Here is a 15977-nt window from a genome sequence, read left to right on the forward strand (position 1 = left end):
GGACTTTGGAACTGAGTTCGATTCCCAGCACAGGCAGCTCCTTGTGACTCTGGGCAAGTCACTTAACCCTCCATTGCCCCATGTAAGCCACATTGAGCCTGCCATGAGTGGGAAAGCGCAGGGTACAAATGTAACAAAAATAAAATAGATACTATTGGAGATTCTACATGGAATGTTGCTACTATTGGAGATTCTACATGGAATGTTGCTATTCCACTAGCAACATTCCATGTAGAAGGCTGCGCAGGCTTCTGTTTCTGTGAGTCTGACGTCCTGCATGTATGTGCAGGATATCAGACTCACAGAAGCAGAAGCCTGCGCGGCCACATTGGTGATCTGCAAGGGCCGACTTCTACATGGAATGTTGCTAGTGGAATAGCAACATTCCATGTAGAATCTCAAATAGTAGCAACAGTGGAGGAGTGGCCTAGTGGTTAGGGTGGTGGACTTTGGTCCTGAGGAACTGAGTTCAATTCCCACTTCAGGCACAGGCAGCTCCTTGTGACTCTGGGCAAGTCACTTAACCCTCCATTGCCCCATGTAAGCCGCATTGAGCCTGCCATGAGTGGGAAAGCGCAGGGTACAAATGTAACAAAAATAAAAAAATAAATCATGGAGATGCCTCAGTAAACATGCCTGATTGTACAACTTGAAATCCAGCATACCCAACCCTCTTTGATCCCAATTACCTAACAAAGAAATCCCACCTCATTTTAGCTTCCCCCCCCTCCCCTCGAAATACTTTCCCATTATATGCTTAAGTAGAGGAGTGTGGTAGCCGTGTTAGTCCACTCTTAAGGTTATCAATAGAAATCAAACAAAATAAAACATGGAAAAGAAAATAAGATGATACCTTTTTTATTGGACATAACTTAATGTATTAACTTAATGTATTAAGTTATGTCCAATAAAAAAGGTATCATCTTATTTTCTTTTCCATGTTTTATTTTGTTTGATTTCTATTGATAACCATTATATGCTGTAAGGCCAAAACATATTTTCCAAGGAGTCAGATGGGCAGTGTTTGAAGAACAATGAGGGGAAATGATCGTGTGAAATAAGCTTATTCTCCCTATCAAAGATACAGGAAGATGACTCCAACATTTTTGTAAAAAAATATATTTATTGACACCATATAACACAACACTGATACAACCAAGAGCAAGCTTACTGAGAACTAGGCAAACATCAAAAGGATATATTTAACAGTGCTTTTTTTTTTCTAGCGAAAAAGGTGCCGGTACTCAAATGACAGGCCACCTTTCAGAGGTGGGGTGATTGGTGAGGGATCCACGCCACAATAGCCAGGCCCCCTGTAACCAGTCACAGAATCTATGACCAGGCAGAATTGTTGTGTAGAGCCTGAGATCTTTCATAAAAAATGAGGGACCATGGGTCAGTTTTAGCAGATGATGGAAAAGGTGCAGGTACAGTACCCCCAACACCCCCTCAAAAAAAGCTCTGCCTCTTGGGTCCTGTGTACAGAATGGGGAGCATTTCCGAAAATGTTACCCTGGAGAATCTGGATTTCAGCTTTCTACCTAAGAGCCTAAATTTGGTTTCCAGAACCTCCCTTCCACATTTTTCTTATGTCATTGGTACCCACATGTACCAAGACAGAAGGCGCACTATCTAAGATCCTATTAGGTGACGCGTGAGGTCCGCCACCTTTTCATCAGGCAGGCAAGTCACCAGGCGATCCTCACGTCCACCAGCCACCCAACTATCTACATGCCTAATGATCAAATCTCCAACTACAATGGCCATCCTAACCCTTCTCTCTTGGGCAGAAGCCCTTGAAGAAGATGATGGCAGAAAAAGATCTGCACGGGCCATCCAGTCTTCCCAAAAAGATAAACTCATATGTGCTACTTTTTGTGTATACCCTACTTTGATTTGTACCTGTCCTCTTCAGGGCACAGACCGTATAATTCTGCCCAGCACTATCCCCGCCTCCCAACCACCAGCCCTGCCTCCCAACCACCGGCTCTGGCACAGACTGTATAAGTCTGCCCAGAACTATCCCCGCCTCCCAACCACCAGTCTCGCCTCCCACCACCGGCTCTGGCACAGACCGTATAAGTCTGCTCACCACTATCCCCGCCTCCCAACCACCAGCCCCGCCTCCCACCACAGGCTCTGCCACCCAATCTCGGCTAAGCTCCTGAGGATCCATTCCTTCTGAACAGGAATCCTTTATTTATTTATTGCATTTGTATCCCATATTCCCCCACCTATTTGCAGGCTCAATGTGGCTTACATAGATTTGTAAACATTGTCATTTCAGGATATCAGATACAGTTAGTAATGTGTAACGATTAGGAAGGGAGGGGAGAAGAAGGAGAGAGTGATTAGGGTGGTTATAGAAGGTGGGCGTTCATAATTGAGTGGGTTGGTGAGGTGACTTAGTGAGGCGATAGGTTCTCAATTGTAGGCCTTGTTGAAGAAGAATGTTTTCAGGGATTTTCGAAAGATAGTGAATCCAGACTGCCCCAATTTGACTGCCCCTATCGGACCGACCGTTCACTTGTCTATTAGATTGTAAGCTCTTTGAGCAGGGACTGTCTCTCTTTGTTAAATTGTACAGCGCTGCGTAACCCTGGTAGCGCTCTAGAAATGTTAAGTAGTAGTAGTAGTTATTTCGTTGATTGTTTTCAGGTCTGTAGGTAATGCATTCCATAGCTGCGTGCTCATGTAAGAGAAGGTGGTGGCATGCATCAGTTTGTATTTAAGTCCTTTGCAGCTGGGGTAGTGCAGGTTGAGAAATTTGCGGGATGATCTTGTGGCGTTTCTGGGAGGTAGGTCCACGAGGTTTAGCATGTAGTTTGGGGTGTCTGCATGAATGATTTTGTGTACAATCGTGCAGATCTTGAACGCAGTGCGTTCCTTAAGTGGGAGCCAGTGAAGTTTCTCTCTTAGGAGCTTTGCGCTTTCATATTTAGTTTTTCCAAATATGAGTCTGGCGGCCGTATTCTGGGCAGTTTGGAGTTTTTTGATTGTCTGTTCTTTGCACCTGGCGTACAGTGCATTGCAGTAGTCCAGATGGCTTATTACCATTGACTGTACCAGGGTACGGAAGATGTATCTCGGGAAGAAAGGTTTTACTCTTTTAAGTTTCCACATGGTGTAGAACATCTTTTTCGTCGTGTATTTCACGTGGGTATCAAGAGTGAGGTTTCGATCAATGGTGACTCCAAGAATTTTCAAGTTTTGTGAGACCGGAAGGGAACAGTAAGGCGTGGTTATGGTGTTGAAGTTTTTTGTATTATGTTGTGAGGTGAGTACAAGACATTGTGTTTTTTCTGCTTTAAGTTTTAGTTGGAATGCATCTGCCCAAGTGTGCATTGTTTGGAGGCTTTGGTTGATTTCGTTGGTGATTTCGTTTAGATCATGTTTGAATGGGATATAGATTGTGACGTCATCTGCATAAATGTAGGGGTTGAGGTTTTGATTGGCTAGTAGTTTGGCTAGAGGTATCATCATTAGGTTGAATAATGTTGGTGAGAGAGGGGATCCCTGGGGGACTCCGCACTCAGGTTTCCATGGGGGTGATCTGTCCGCGTTCGTTGTTACTTGGTATGATCTTGTGGTTAGGAATCCTTTGAACCATTTGAGAACAGTGCCTCCTATTCCGAAGTATTCTAGTATGTGTATTAGTATATCATGGTTAACCATGTCAAAGGCACTGGACATGTCGAATTGCAGGAGGAGGATGTTGTTACCAGTCGCAATTGCCTGTTTGAATGAGTTCATTGCGGACACTAGTACAGTTTCTGTGCTGTGATTCGTCTGAAATCCTGATTGGGACTTGTGTAGAATTGAGTGTTTATTTAGGTATTCAGTGAGTTGTTTCGTTACTATCCCTTCCATGAGTTTGGTCATGAGTGGAATAGATGCTACTGGGCGATAGTTGGTTAGGTCCATTGTGCTTTTTTTAGCGTCTTTCGGTAACGGAGTGAGTAGGATGTTTCCTTTATCCGTGGGAAAGAGTCCATTTTGAAGCCTGTAATTTATGTGATTCGTGAGGTCTGTATTGAATTGTTTGGGTGCGGATCTTATTAGACTGTTAGGGCAGATGTTTAATTTGCATTGCGATTTGGCGTATTTTCTGAGCCAATATGAGATTTATTTTGGTGACAGCGTGTCAGATTCGGTCCATGATCGATCTGCTGGGCATTCTCCGGGTTTTGGGTCTAGACATTCAAGGATATTTGTGTAATCCGTTGTGTTAGTGGGTATCATGAGTCGGAGCTTTATGATTTTTTCATTGAAAAAGTTTGCAAGGTTGGTTGCTGATGGGGTATCTGAGTTGTTGGAGGTGACCTTGGTAGTATTTAGAAGATTGTTTACGAGTGAGAAGAGTTTGTGTGTATGTTTATCCCACGCATGTTTGAATTCCGTTACTGTTTCATTTCCACCACCTCCCGCGGGAGGGCATTCCAAGTATCCACCACTCTCTCCGTGAAAAAATACTTCCTGACATTTTTCTTGAGTCTGCCCCTCTTCAATCTCATTTCATGTCCTCTCGTTCTACCGCCTTCGCATCACCGGAAAAGGTTCATTTGCGGATTAATACCTTTCAAATATTTGAACGTCTGTTTCATATCACCCCTGTTTCTCCTTTCCTCCAGAGTATACATGTTCAGGTCAGCAAGTCTCTCCTCATACGTCTTGTAACGCAAATCCCATACCATTCTTGTAGCTTTTCTTTGCACCGCTTCAATTCCTTTTACATCCTTAGCAAGATATGGCCTCCAAAACTGAACACAATACTCCAGGTGTGGCCTCACCAACGACTTATACAGGGGCATCAACACCCCCTTTCTTCTGCTGGTCACACCTCTCTCTATACAGCCTAACAACCTTCTAGCTACGGCCACCGCCTTGTCACACTATTTCGTCGCCTTCAAATCCTCAGTGTGAGAGGATTGTAAATTCTAGACCACTCTTCAAGCTTTGCTAGGTTTGATTTTTGTATTTAATTTGTTAGCTTTCAAATTTGCAGGTAATCTATATCAAGTTGGTGTACAAATCAGGTACGGTAGGTCCCTGGAAGGCTCACAATGTAAGTTTGCACCAAAGACAATGGAGAGTTAAGTGACTTGCCCAAGATCACAAGCAGCTGCAGCGGGATTTGAACCGGGTTCTTCTGCTTCTCAATCCACTGCTGTAACCATTAATCTTTTCCTCCTCTGCCTCTCTTTTCCTCTTGTGTCTTTTCCACTTTTCTTTTTCCTTTTGCTGCCATCTACTGTCCATTCTGGTCCTTGCACTTCAGAGGGTTAAAGTCTTTTAAATATTCCACATTTTGTTTCTGGTCTCTTTAATCTGATATATATATATATTTTTGGTGTGTTACAGGAGGGGTGATGTCATGGCAACTGTGTGTTCCAGCAGGGGAGGGGAAAATGTGCTTTCAGATAAATCGCACCTCAATCTGAAAGGTAAGAGCTGGATTCCGTACATCATTTTTTGTTCTGTTGTTTAACTTTTTTATTGCTTCTGTTCACGTTTCGATTTAGTAGTTCTTCCCAATTTGACAATTTTCACTTATTTATATAAACACCTGTAACACGGCAAGTTTCCATTGCGTATTCAGTTGTCCTGACTTACAGTGCTGTAGGAATATACTTAGAAAGTTAAGGTCTCTGTATTAACATAGTAACATAGTAGATGACGGCAGAAAAAGGCCTGCACGGTCCATCCAGTCTGCCCAAGAAGATAAATTCATATGTGCTACTTTTTTATTTGTACTGTCCTCTTCAGTGCACAGACCGTATAAGTCTGGCCAGCCCTATCCCCGCCTCCCAACCACCAACCCCGCCTCCCAACCACCGGCTCTGGCACAGACCGTATAAGTCTGCCCAGCACTATCCCCGCCGCCCAACCACCAGCCCCGGCACAGACCGTATAAGTCTGCCCAGCACTATCCCCGCCGCCCAACCACCAGCCCCGGCACAGACCGTATAAGTCTGCCCAGCACTATCCCCGCCTCCCAACCACCAACTCCGCCTCCCAACCACCGGCTCTGGCACAGACCGTATAAGTCTGCCCAGCACTATCCCCGCCGCCCAACCACCAGCCCCGGCACAGACCGTATAAGTCTGCCCAGCACTATCCCCGCCGCCCAACCACCAGCCCCGGCACAGACCGTATAAGTCTGCCCAGCACTATCCCTGCCTCCCACCACCAGCTCTGGCACAGACCGTATAAGTCTGCCCAGCACTATCCTCGCCTCCCAACTACTACTACTACTACTACTACTTAACATTTCTAGAGCGCTACTAGGGTTACGCAGCGCACAGACTGTATAAGTCTGCCCAGCACTATCCCCGCCTCCCAACCACCAACCCCGCCTCCCATCCACCAGCTCTGGCACAGACCGTATAAGTCTGGTCAGCCCTATCCCCGCCTCCCAACCACCAACCCCGCCTCCCATCCACCAGCTCTGGCACAGACTGTATAAGTCTGCCCAGCACTATCCCCGCCGCCCAACCACCAGCCCCGGCACAGACCGTATAAGTCTGCCCAGCACTATCCCCGCCGCCCAACCACCAGCCCCGGCACAGACCGTATAAGTCTGCCCAGCCCTATCCCCGCCTCCCAACTACCAGTCCCGCCTCCCACCACAAGCTCTGGCACAGACCGTATAAGTCTGCCCAGCACTAGTCCCGCCTCCCACCACCGGGACTAGTATTCTATTGGGAGTAATCGTACAACTTCAGTGATCAGTATTGCCAAGTTTGAGCTGGGCTTAGAGAGCTACTGTACAAGTACCCAGTGTTGGGGGAATGGTATTTGTTCGATTCCCCAAGGGGTAGCGTTTCCCTCTGCTTGTGTGACAGCTTAGCCCCATGCAAGGGAACCTGTATGGCATCTGGCGATGAATTCCCTGCTGGTGGTTCGAAGGGGGGTAGCCCTTACTGTTATGCTGGTGACATCCAGAGTATCTTGTGTGTCCTCAGCTGATACGTCATTCAATCACTGCCTAGGCGCCATTTCTAAATACTTAACTCTAGTAGGCTCCTACTGAACGCTGTAAAATGTGAATCTATTCACTTCTCTAACCCCCATGTGGCTTGTCCCTCTCCATTGCAACTAGGTGCTGTTTCACAATTCCATTCAGATCCTTTCTCAGACTGACTTCCTTGTTCTTGCTTTCTTTTTGTGCACCTCACTGCAGTCATGGCGTCAAACCATTCTTGCAGTTATAGTTTTTTTATATTTCAACGGTTTTTATTGATGACAAGTCAAGAAAGACAAATCTACCTCAATACAGTAATCTCAATACCATATTGCAACATGCACGGTAGTTACATAACAAATAAACACCTCTACTTACTGTCATCAAAATTTTTACATTTTTTACCCCCCCCCTCCCACCACTGTGTTGTTGTTATTTATTTTTCCCTCCCCCCCTCCCCCCCAACCAATTTTATTAATGACAACATTCTTAGTATAACTGCACCAAGGGTCATCTATAATTCTCTAAAGCATTTGGTTTTCTGTAATAGAGTTCCTCAAGTATATTCCATCTCTAAGTTTTTAACATTTTATTTTCCCCCCCTCCCCCCCTTGTTCCATTAGATGTACTCTATCTACAGTTCCAATGGTGACCACACAACTTTTCATATCTTCATAATTAACTATACAAAAATCAAACTGAACCTATCTCCAACCGTGTCTTATAGAAGAAGCCATCGTGCCTCATAATTAGAGATAGCCCCATATTTTCATTTTTATGATATATGCAATCATTGATTTTGGAGCTATCCCAAACATGTAATTCCCCACACCTTTGTGACCCTCCTTAATCCATTCCCCGTCCCCTCCCTTGAACATATGCTTTTATGCTGTCAGTTACCATTGAACATACTTATCCCCCCACCCCCCTCCCTTCCTTTTTCTCCCCTCCCCATCCCTTTAATTTATCCTATCTGACCTATCCTGGAAATCAGCTGTATAGTTTTATGTGAGTGTGGTTGTAATTCACAGAATATTCCCTCATTTCATGTGCAAGAACCTAACAGTTTCACATTGAATTAAGAATATGGCTTCTACCTTTCTGAGTTAGAGTCCCCAAAAGGGGGCCCCAAATGCTAAGGAAGCGCTTTTTACGTTTGCAGGATCCTCTTGCTTCCCGCGCTTCCCAAGCCATCAGTTGATGTGCTTGATTACGCCAGTGCCAATATTCTGGTGGGTTTTCTGATACCCAGACCTGTAATATACATTTCCTAGCTACTAAACTCAATTTACGGCACAGTAATATCTTAGCCGTGGTCAAATCCCCAAATGACCCCAAACAGTCTAAAATTAACTGACATGGGGTACCTGTTATCTGTGTTGATAGAATATCAGATAAAAATTTCACTACTCCCTTCCAAAATCTCTGTGTTTTAACACATTCCCAAAAGGCATGATAAAATGTGTTCTCATGTTGGCCACATTTCAAACACACTGGAGAGTGAATCCCTCCTGAACGGAACAATTGTGTTTGTGTAAAGTATGCCCTATGGAGAGTCCTAAAAGCGCATTCCCTATACCGGGCACCTGTAACTAATTTAGGTATCCTCTTAATGTGTCTGTCAATATCCCAATTGGTTAAATCTAGATTGAGATCTGTTTCCCATCGCTGCCGGAGATGCTCCAGCCCTTCTCTCGGAATCAAGACCCACAATTTTCTATGTATTCCCGAAATAGATGGAGTCTCAGGCGAGATTTCATCGTAAAAGGCCTGTACCTTTTCTCCCAGCCTAACTGCAAGGTTCTCCTTACCCAGGGATTGAACATAATGTCGGACCTGATTATATGCAAATGTATCCCCCCATCTCTGTTCATTATGTGGAAATAATTGGCCTAAGGGTTTGATTTCCCCAGAGGCATCCAGAATATTATTTAAGTTACAATATCCTCTGATTGTCCATTGCTGAAAAACCGAGTTTTCCAGTCCTGGTAAGAATTCTGGGTTCCCTTTGATCGTGATTAATTCCGATATCTTCGGGTCGCCCCCTAAACTTCTCCCTAGAAACTGCCATGCATCCCAGAGGGGCGATAATAATATACTATGTCTAAAAGCTTTTGGTATCATCTGTTTTCTGGTATGCAATAAAGCAATTAAATCAAAGGGCTGAAAAAAGGCCCTCTCCAACTCACGCGGCACATGTATACTAGACCCAAACAGCCAATCTCTCAATGATCTCAGCAGGCAGGCCATATTATAATACCTTAGATGGGGTAAGCCAAATCCTCCCTGACTCCAATTACCCATCAAAAATTGTAACTTAAGTTTTGCCTTCTTTTTTGCCCAGCAAAATCTCATCACCACTTTATAAAATTGCCTAATGTCCTTTTTAAGGAGTCGCAATGGTAATATTTGCAATACATATAGCCACCTAGGCAGTATCACCATCCGGATGAGACTAATGCGACCTCCCAAAGACATCATCACTACTTTCCAAGCGTCTAATTGTCTTTCTGTCTGCTCTAAGAGTCTATTAATATTTAGTTTGTATATCTCTGCAGTGTTAGCTGCCAGGAGGATCCCCAGATATCTGAATGCTTTTTCCGCCCATGTCAAAGGGAATCCCTCAGCCCACAGACTACGAGCATCTGATGTTACTGCTAAAGCTTCTGATTTATCCAGATTCAGTTTAAAGCCTGAATAATCCCCAAATTCATGAATAAGCTCTAGTAAATTTTCCAAGGATGATTTCGGTTTTGTTATTATGACCAATAGGTCATCGGCGAATGCCGCAATTTTGAATTCCTGCCGGCCTATCTGCACACCTTTAATAGCCTGACAGTCTTGAATATCTCTGATCATGGGGTCTAAATAAAGAGCAAACAGCAACGGAGACAAAGGGCAACCTTGCCTAGTCCCCCTATTAATCTCAAAGTCCTCAGATCTCCCTCCATTCACCATTATTCTGGCTCTAGGTGAAGAGTATAGCGCCTTAATCGCTTGTACAAACCAACCCTGGAAACCATAATTATCTAAGACATCGAACAAAAATGCCCACTCCACCCGGTCAAAGGCCTTTTCGGCATCAAAACTAATCAAAATGGCTGGTTCCGGATCTTGCTTAAGCTTCTCCAAGGCCGTTAATATACACCGTAAGTTCTTGGTAACAGACCGGTCTTGGACAAAACCTACTTGCGCTTCGTTAGCCAACCTTGGCAATACTTTATTTAAACGGTTAGCTAATATCTTTGCGAACAGCTTCACTTCATTATTTAACAACGAAATAGGCCTGTAGGAAGATGCTAACAGTGGGTCTCGATTAGGTTTGGGCAGTATTATAATTTGAGCCAGATTTAAACGATCAGGCAAGCGCCCTTCCTCCACCCATTCATTAAAAGCCCCAGTTAGAGCGGAAGTTATATGCTCCCCTAGTATTTTATAAAATTCGGCCTTAAATCCGTCAGGTCCAGGGGCCTTCCCCAACTTGCTTTGGCCAATGGCCCAATGAACTTCATCTCTGCTAATAGGAGTGTTCAATTTTATACGTTCTCTCTGTGTTAATATAGGAGTCACCACATTTTGCAAATACACCTCTCCCTGTAGGCCCTGCGAATCTCCTGCTTTGTAAAGATTCTGAAAGAAGCCGCGAAAGACCTCTTGAATTTTTTTATCAGTGCGTACCACTCTACCTTCCCTATCTTTGATACCTAGGATATGCTTGGATGTATACTGCGGTGCCACTAATCTTGCCAATAATTTGCCCCCCTTATCCCCATGTTTGTATAACTGATATTTATAGTATGTTTGGGATTTTACTGCTCGTTCGTGGAGTAATGAGTTCAAAGCTATTTGATCAGCCTCCAATTCTTTCCGCACTCCTACACCTGGGGCTCTCCCAAATTGTTGCCTTAATTTAGCCAATCGTTTCTCTAATCGTAATATCTCCCTATCTCGAGACTTTTTATAATGGCTAGCAAAGCTAATTATGTGCCCTCTCAGTACCGCTTTAGCTGCTTCCCAGTAAATCGAGGCACTTTGTACTGTTCCTTCATTAAAGAGCTTGTATTCCTCCCACTTTTTACCTAAGAATTCACTGAATTTTTCATTGCCATAAAGATAACTGGGAAACGACCACCCCCTTGTATCATTATCTGAGTTTTCTATCTGCCAAGTCATCCATACTGCTGCATGGTCAGAGATTACACAAGGGCCTATGACAGCTTCTCTAATATGGGTAAAAAATGTTCTCGATACTAACAGATAATCAATCCTAGAATGTGTATTATGTGCCCTTGATTGATGAGTGTATTCCTTGTCTCCAGGGTGTAGTGTGCGCCATACGTCTATCAGATCTAAAGTGTCGCCCATGTCTGGTAACCCCCTTGTTGTTCTGTTACGACCTCCTGCCGACGAGGGGTGTGATCTATCCATCTGCGGGTCCCAGGCCACATTAAAGTCGCCACCTAACATCATAGGCAGTGAACTATTCGCACTAAGAATCATAGTCAATTTCTTGTAGAATTTCATATCTAATGTGTTTGGCGCATAGATGTTTCCTAATCTAAGTTTTCTTCTCGCAATGGTTACGTTACAAAAAACAAACCGTCCCTCCGGATCTTTATGCAACTGGTGAATCTGTGAGGCAATCCCTTTTCTAAATAAAATGGCTACCCCCCCTTTCCGCCCCGCTGCTGCAGAAGCTATGCAGTCTCCTACCCACCATTTGGCCAACTTTGCATGTTCTAGGTCTGTTAGGTGTGTTTCTTGTAAAAGGGCCACGTCTGCCTTAATTCTTTGAAGGTATTGTAGAATTTTTGACCTTTTAATAGGTGAGTGAATGCCCCCTACATTCCAAGTCACTACTTTAATCCCCCCCATCTCCTAGCTCATTGCTTAATGTCTGATGCTCATTTGTAGTGATCGAGTGGAGCCATCCCAGCCTATAGCTCCCCTCCGTCTTATAATACTTTTGTTGTTCTGGCTCTAATTTTTCAATCCATTCATCCAACCACATCATACACCAAATATGTTCTGTCTTTCCAACCACTCTTGTAATTCCTCCTGTGAAATGACTGTTATCCTTCTGTTCTTCCATCTCTTTAAGATCTCCCCCTACGTCCCCCTCCCCCCCTTCCCCCCCTTCCATCCCAATCCCAAATTTCCCCTCCTTCTGTGCTTCCATAAAGGAAGCCGTCACGTTTAACGTTTACCCCACTACTCTATGCCCTTCCTAGTCCCTAACACCATATTCCCCTTTATCCCTCTCTTAACCCTTTGATAAGCGTTACTTCTACTCCCCATCTTCATTCCAGTAAAAGACTCACATTTATAACAACATTGCCTCCCCTCCCCCAACAATACCCTAATAGGGTCAGCTTATTCCTTAAATATTCTTCTTGTAATACAATGATCAACAATTTTGAACCTGTTGCAACCTTCAATTTAACGTTCTTGGTTATCTTTAACTATGGTCCCTTAAAACATTGCTTCAACGAAAGCCTCTTTCTCCCTGTACACCAGAGTTATTGCTTCTTAGATTAAAAGAAGATCCTTACAGCAGATCTTTATCCTAGTTCCAGCATTAAGTTCAATACTTGCCGCTTATTCTCCTCTTTCCATATGAGGGTTCAGGGCTTAAAGCATACACATTGGGTTTATTCTCCGATTATAGAGGTCTGACATGTTCACAGAAGTTAAGACCCCCAAGTGTGGACCATCTCAATCAAAAGGTCTCGCAATTTGCCCTTATATCCACCAAGATATCTTCCGTGGGTTCCTTCTGAGTCTGTATCCAGTAGGGTGGCAAGTGCTGCTGGTTGAAGAACGTTAACACTATAACATCTAACAATTAAGTTTCAACTTTACTTTGGACACAAAACAACTGCCACACAGCTATTCAAAAAGATCTCCAGCTTTAAACTCGGCACCAAATCCTTGTTGCTTATGCCATTTTGCTTTATAATCCTTTAGAAGTGCATTTTTATACTTTCTCAAGTTTGCTCGCTATCTGCCGTTGCTCGTCTCTCCGTTTTCGTCAGTTGTTCCACGTATTTTCTCGCTTCTTTATCGGATACAAATGATCTTGTAGTACCTTTATATATAATTTTCAGAGTAGCAGGATATTGAAGTGAGAATTGTATCTTCATGTTAAACAGCTGGGAGCACACTGCCGAAAAAGCGCGCCTCTTTGTCACTATGGCGGCCGAGTAATCCTGGAAACACAGGATCTTTGATTCTTCAAAGAACAGAGCTTTATCAGATCGCGCTGCCTGTAGAATCAGTTGCTTATGTGCAAAGTTTAAAATTCTGCATATCACCACTCTTGGTTTATTTCTCTCCTCTTGTCGCACTCCTAGTCTATGGGCTCTCTCTATGCATAAGGGACCCAATTCAGCGGGAAAATCAATTGTTTTTGTAAGCCATTGCTCTAGTACTCGCTCCAACGAGCGGCCCCCAAGAGCTTCCGGTAATCCTACCAGACGAATATTGTTCCGCCTGGAGCGGTTTTCCAAGTCTTCTAACTTAGCTTCCATTACCTTGCACTGGTTTGTTAAATCTGCTTGACGGCTTTCTATTACAGTCATTTTTTCCTCCACTTCGCTGGTTCTAGTTTGGTATGCTCCGCATTCTTTGGTCAGCTCTTCCAGTTTCAAACTTAGTTGTTCCAGTTTGTTGTCTAATTTTTTATCAAGCGGGGCGAGGCGTCGTTCCAGTAATTCCTCCATCACCACCGTCATCTCTGTTGTAATTTCGCTTATCCACGCGGACGACACCGACGATCCTGCCTCTGGAGGAGAGGCCGCCATTTTGTATTCAGTTACCTTTCCTCGGAGTTTATCTTTTTGTGCAGATTTCGCTGCCATCCTGTTATTTTAAAGTTACAAACTTGTAATAACTCATTCACTGCCGAATGTTGACTCGGGGAACATTCCGTTCCGGGCTCCGAAACTATTACTGAGTCTGATAAGAGCAGTCAGGCCACGGAGAAAAGCTCACACACGTCTTCTCTCCACCATAACGTCACGTGACCCCTTGCAGTTATAGTTTATAATGCATCTAATTCTTACCCTTCTTCTCACTCTAGTAGTCACCAGAATAGACTATTGTAATGTCTTGTACAGCAGCTCTCCCTTAAAATCCATCAAGAGAATTCAGTTGGTTCAGTAAACAGTGGTTAAGCTACTTTACAACTGTTTCACCTTTGATCACGTCTCTCTGCTTCTTGCTTCCGGTATCTGCAAGACTGCAATTTAAAGCTTTTAGCTTGGTCTTCAAAGGTCGGTTACCTACCGCATCTCATTTATCTTTCTTCTCCCATACACACCATCTCACACTTTACGTTCTTCCCAGACCTCTCTGCTTACCCTCCTCCCTTCCTCCATGAATTGGTTAGACATTACATGCTCCTCTGCATTCAGCTATCTAGGACCTCAGTCGTGGAACTCGCAACTGCATGGTCCGTCTGGTCTGCACAGCAAAGGCCAAGCTACACCCACTACTCTGTGCAGGTTACAGTCATTCATGATTAAACAGCCATCAGACCAATCATCGATAGGCCATTAAATATGACACAGTTTTGGGACAGTATGGTGCTCATTTGTGAAGCATATGGATGTCTACATTCTCGAAACTTCCAAATCCTGATTTTGCAAAGGCAGACTAGGGATGTCCACCACTTCAGGTTGTGTTTTGGAGGGGACTAGTGAGGGCTTGAAATCTGGATGTCTAACAGCGATTACCGAAAGGACATCCTTATTTACACTTGTTTCAGGAATATCCATGTTACAGAGAGGTGCTTTGATTGAGCAGCTGTCCACTGGAGGGATTAAGGCATGACACCTCCTTAATCCCCCAGTGGTTGCTGTCCCCCTCCTTCTCCCCTGAAAGTGAAACTGAAAGAGGATACCAGCTTCTATGACAGCTTCAGGTATTTTGGGCATTCAAGGAGGTTGAGAACAGGAGACGGCATGACATCAAAGTTGAAGCCACTTAGGTTAGTCTGTGTTTCCCCTTCCCTGTGCAACCATCATTCTGCGTACATGCAAAACAAACAAACCTATGAGCTGCTGCATCCACGTGGTCGTTCTTTATGGTTGGTATCACATTGAACTCTCTCCTCAAGGTGCCCCCTCCCCCAACTCCCCCTTCATTATCTCCTCAGGCCCTTGCTGAATTCTTTCACAACAAGGTTCAAAAGATAAACCTTGCTTTCTCTACCTCACCACCTCTCCCTCCACTAGTCCGTTCCCCTCTCTCTCCTTCCCCTCATTCCCTCTCCTCCTTTCCTGAAGTTACCATTGAGGAAACTACACTTCTCCTTTCTTCCTCAAAATGTACCACCTGTTCCTCTGATCCCATTCCCACCCACCTTCTTAATGCCATCTCTCCTACTCTTATTCCTTTTATCTGTCACATTCTCAACCTCTGACTGTCCCTGCTGCCTTTAAACATGCTGTGGTCACACCTCTCCTTAAGAAGCCTTCACTCGACCCTACTTGTCCCTCTAATTACCGACCCATCTCCCTCCTTCCTTTTCTCTCCAAATTACTTGAGCGTGCTGTTCACCGCCGCTGCCTTGATTTTCTCTCCTCACATGCTATTCTTGACCCACTACAATCTGGTTTTCGCCCTCTCCACTCAACCGAAACTGCGCTTACTAAAGTCTCCAATGACCTATTACTGGCTAAATCCAGAGGTCAATATTCCATCCTCATTCTTCTTGATCTTTCCGCTGCTTTTGACACTGTCGATCACAGCATACTTCTCGATACCCTGTCCTCACTTGGATTCCAGGGCTCTGTCCTTTCCTGGTTCTCTTCCTACCTCTCCCTCCGCACCTTTAGTGTTCACTCTGGTGGATCCTCTTCTACTTCTATCCCTCTGCCTGTCGGCGTACCTCAGGGTTCTGTTCTTGGTCCCCTCCTCTTTTCTATCTACACTTCTTCCCTTGGTTCATTAATCTCATCCCATGGTTTTTCCTACCATCTCTATGCTGATGACTCCCAAATCTACCTTT

General features: G+C 44.3%; 1 protein-coding gene across 1 annotated transcript in view; it reads left to right on the top strand.

Annotated features, from left to right (window-relative positions):
* WWP2 (WW domain containing E3 ubiquitin protein ligase 2) overlaps positions 1 to 15977 on the top strand; it is a 169918-nt gene that overhangs the window by 2361 nt on the left and 151580 nt on the right. The window contains exon 2 of the mRNA XM_030204668.1: positions 5362 to 5444. Within this exon, the coding sequence (XP_030060528.1) occupies positions 5362 to 5444 (83 nt within the window). The remainder of the gene's footprint in view (positions 1 to 5361; positions 5445 to 15977) is intronic.

The sequence above is a fragment of the Microcaecilia unicolor genome, chromosome 5 (assembly GCF_901765095.1).
Source record: "Microcaecilia unicolor chromosome 5, aMicUni1.1, whole genome shotgun sequence".
Lineage (NCBI taxonomy): Eukaryota > Metazoa > Chordata > Amphibia > Gymnophiona > Siphonopidae > Microcaecilia > Microcaecilia unicolor.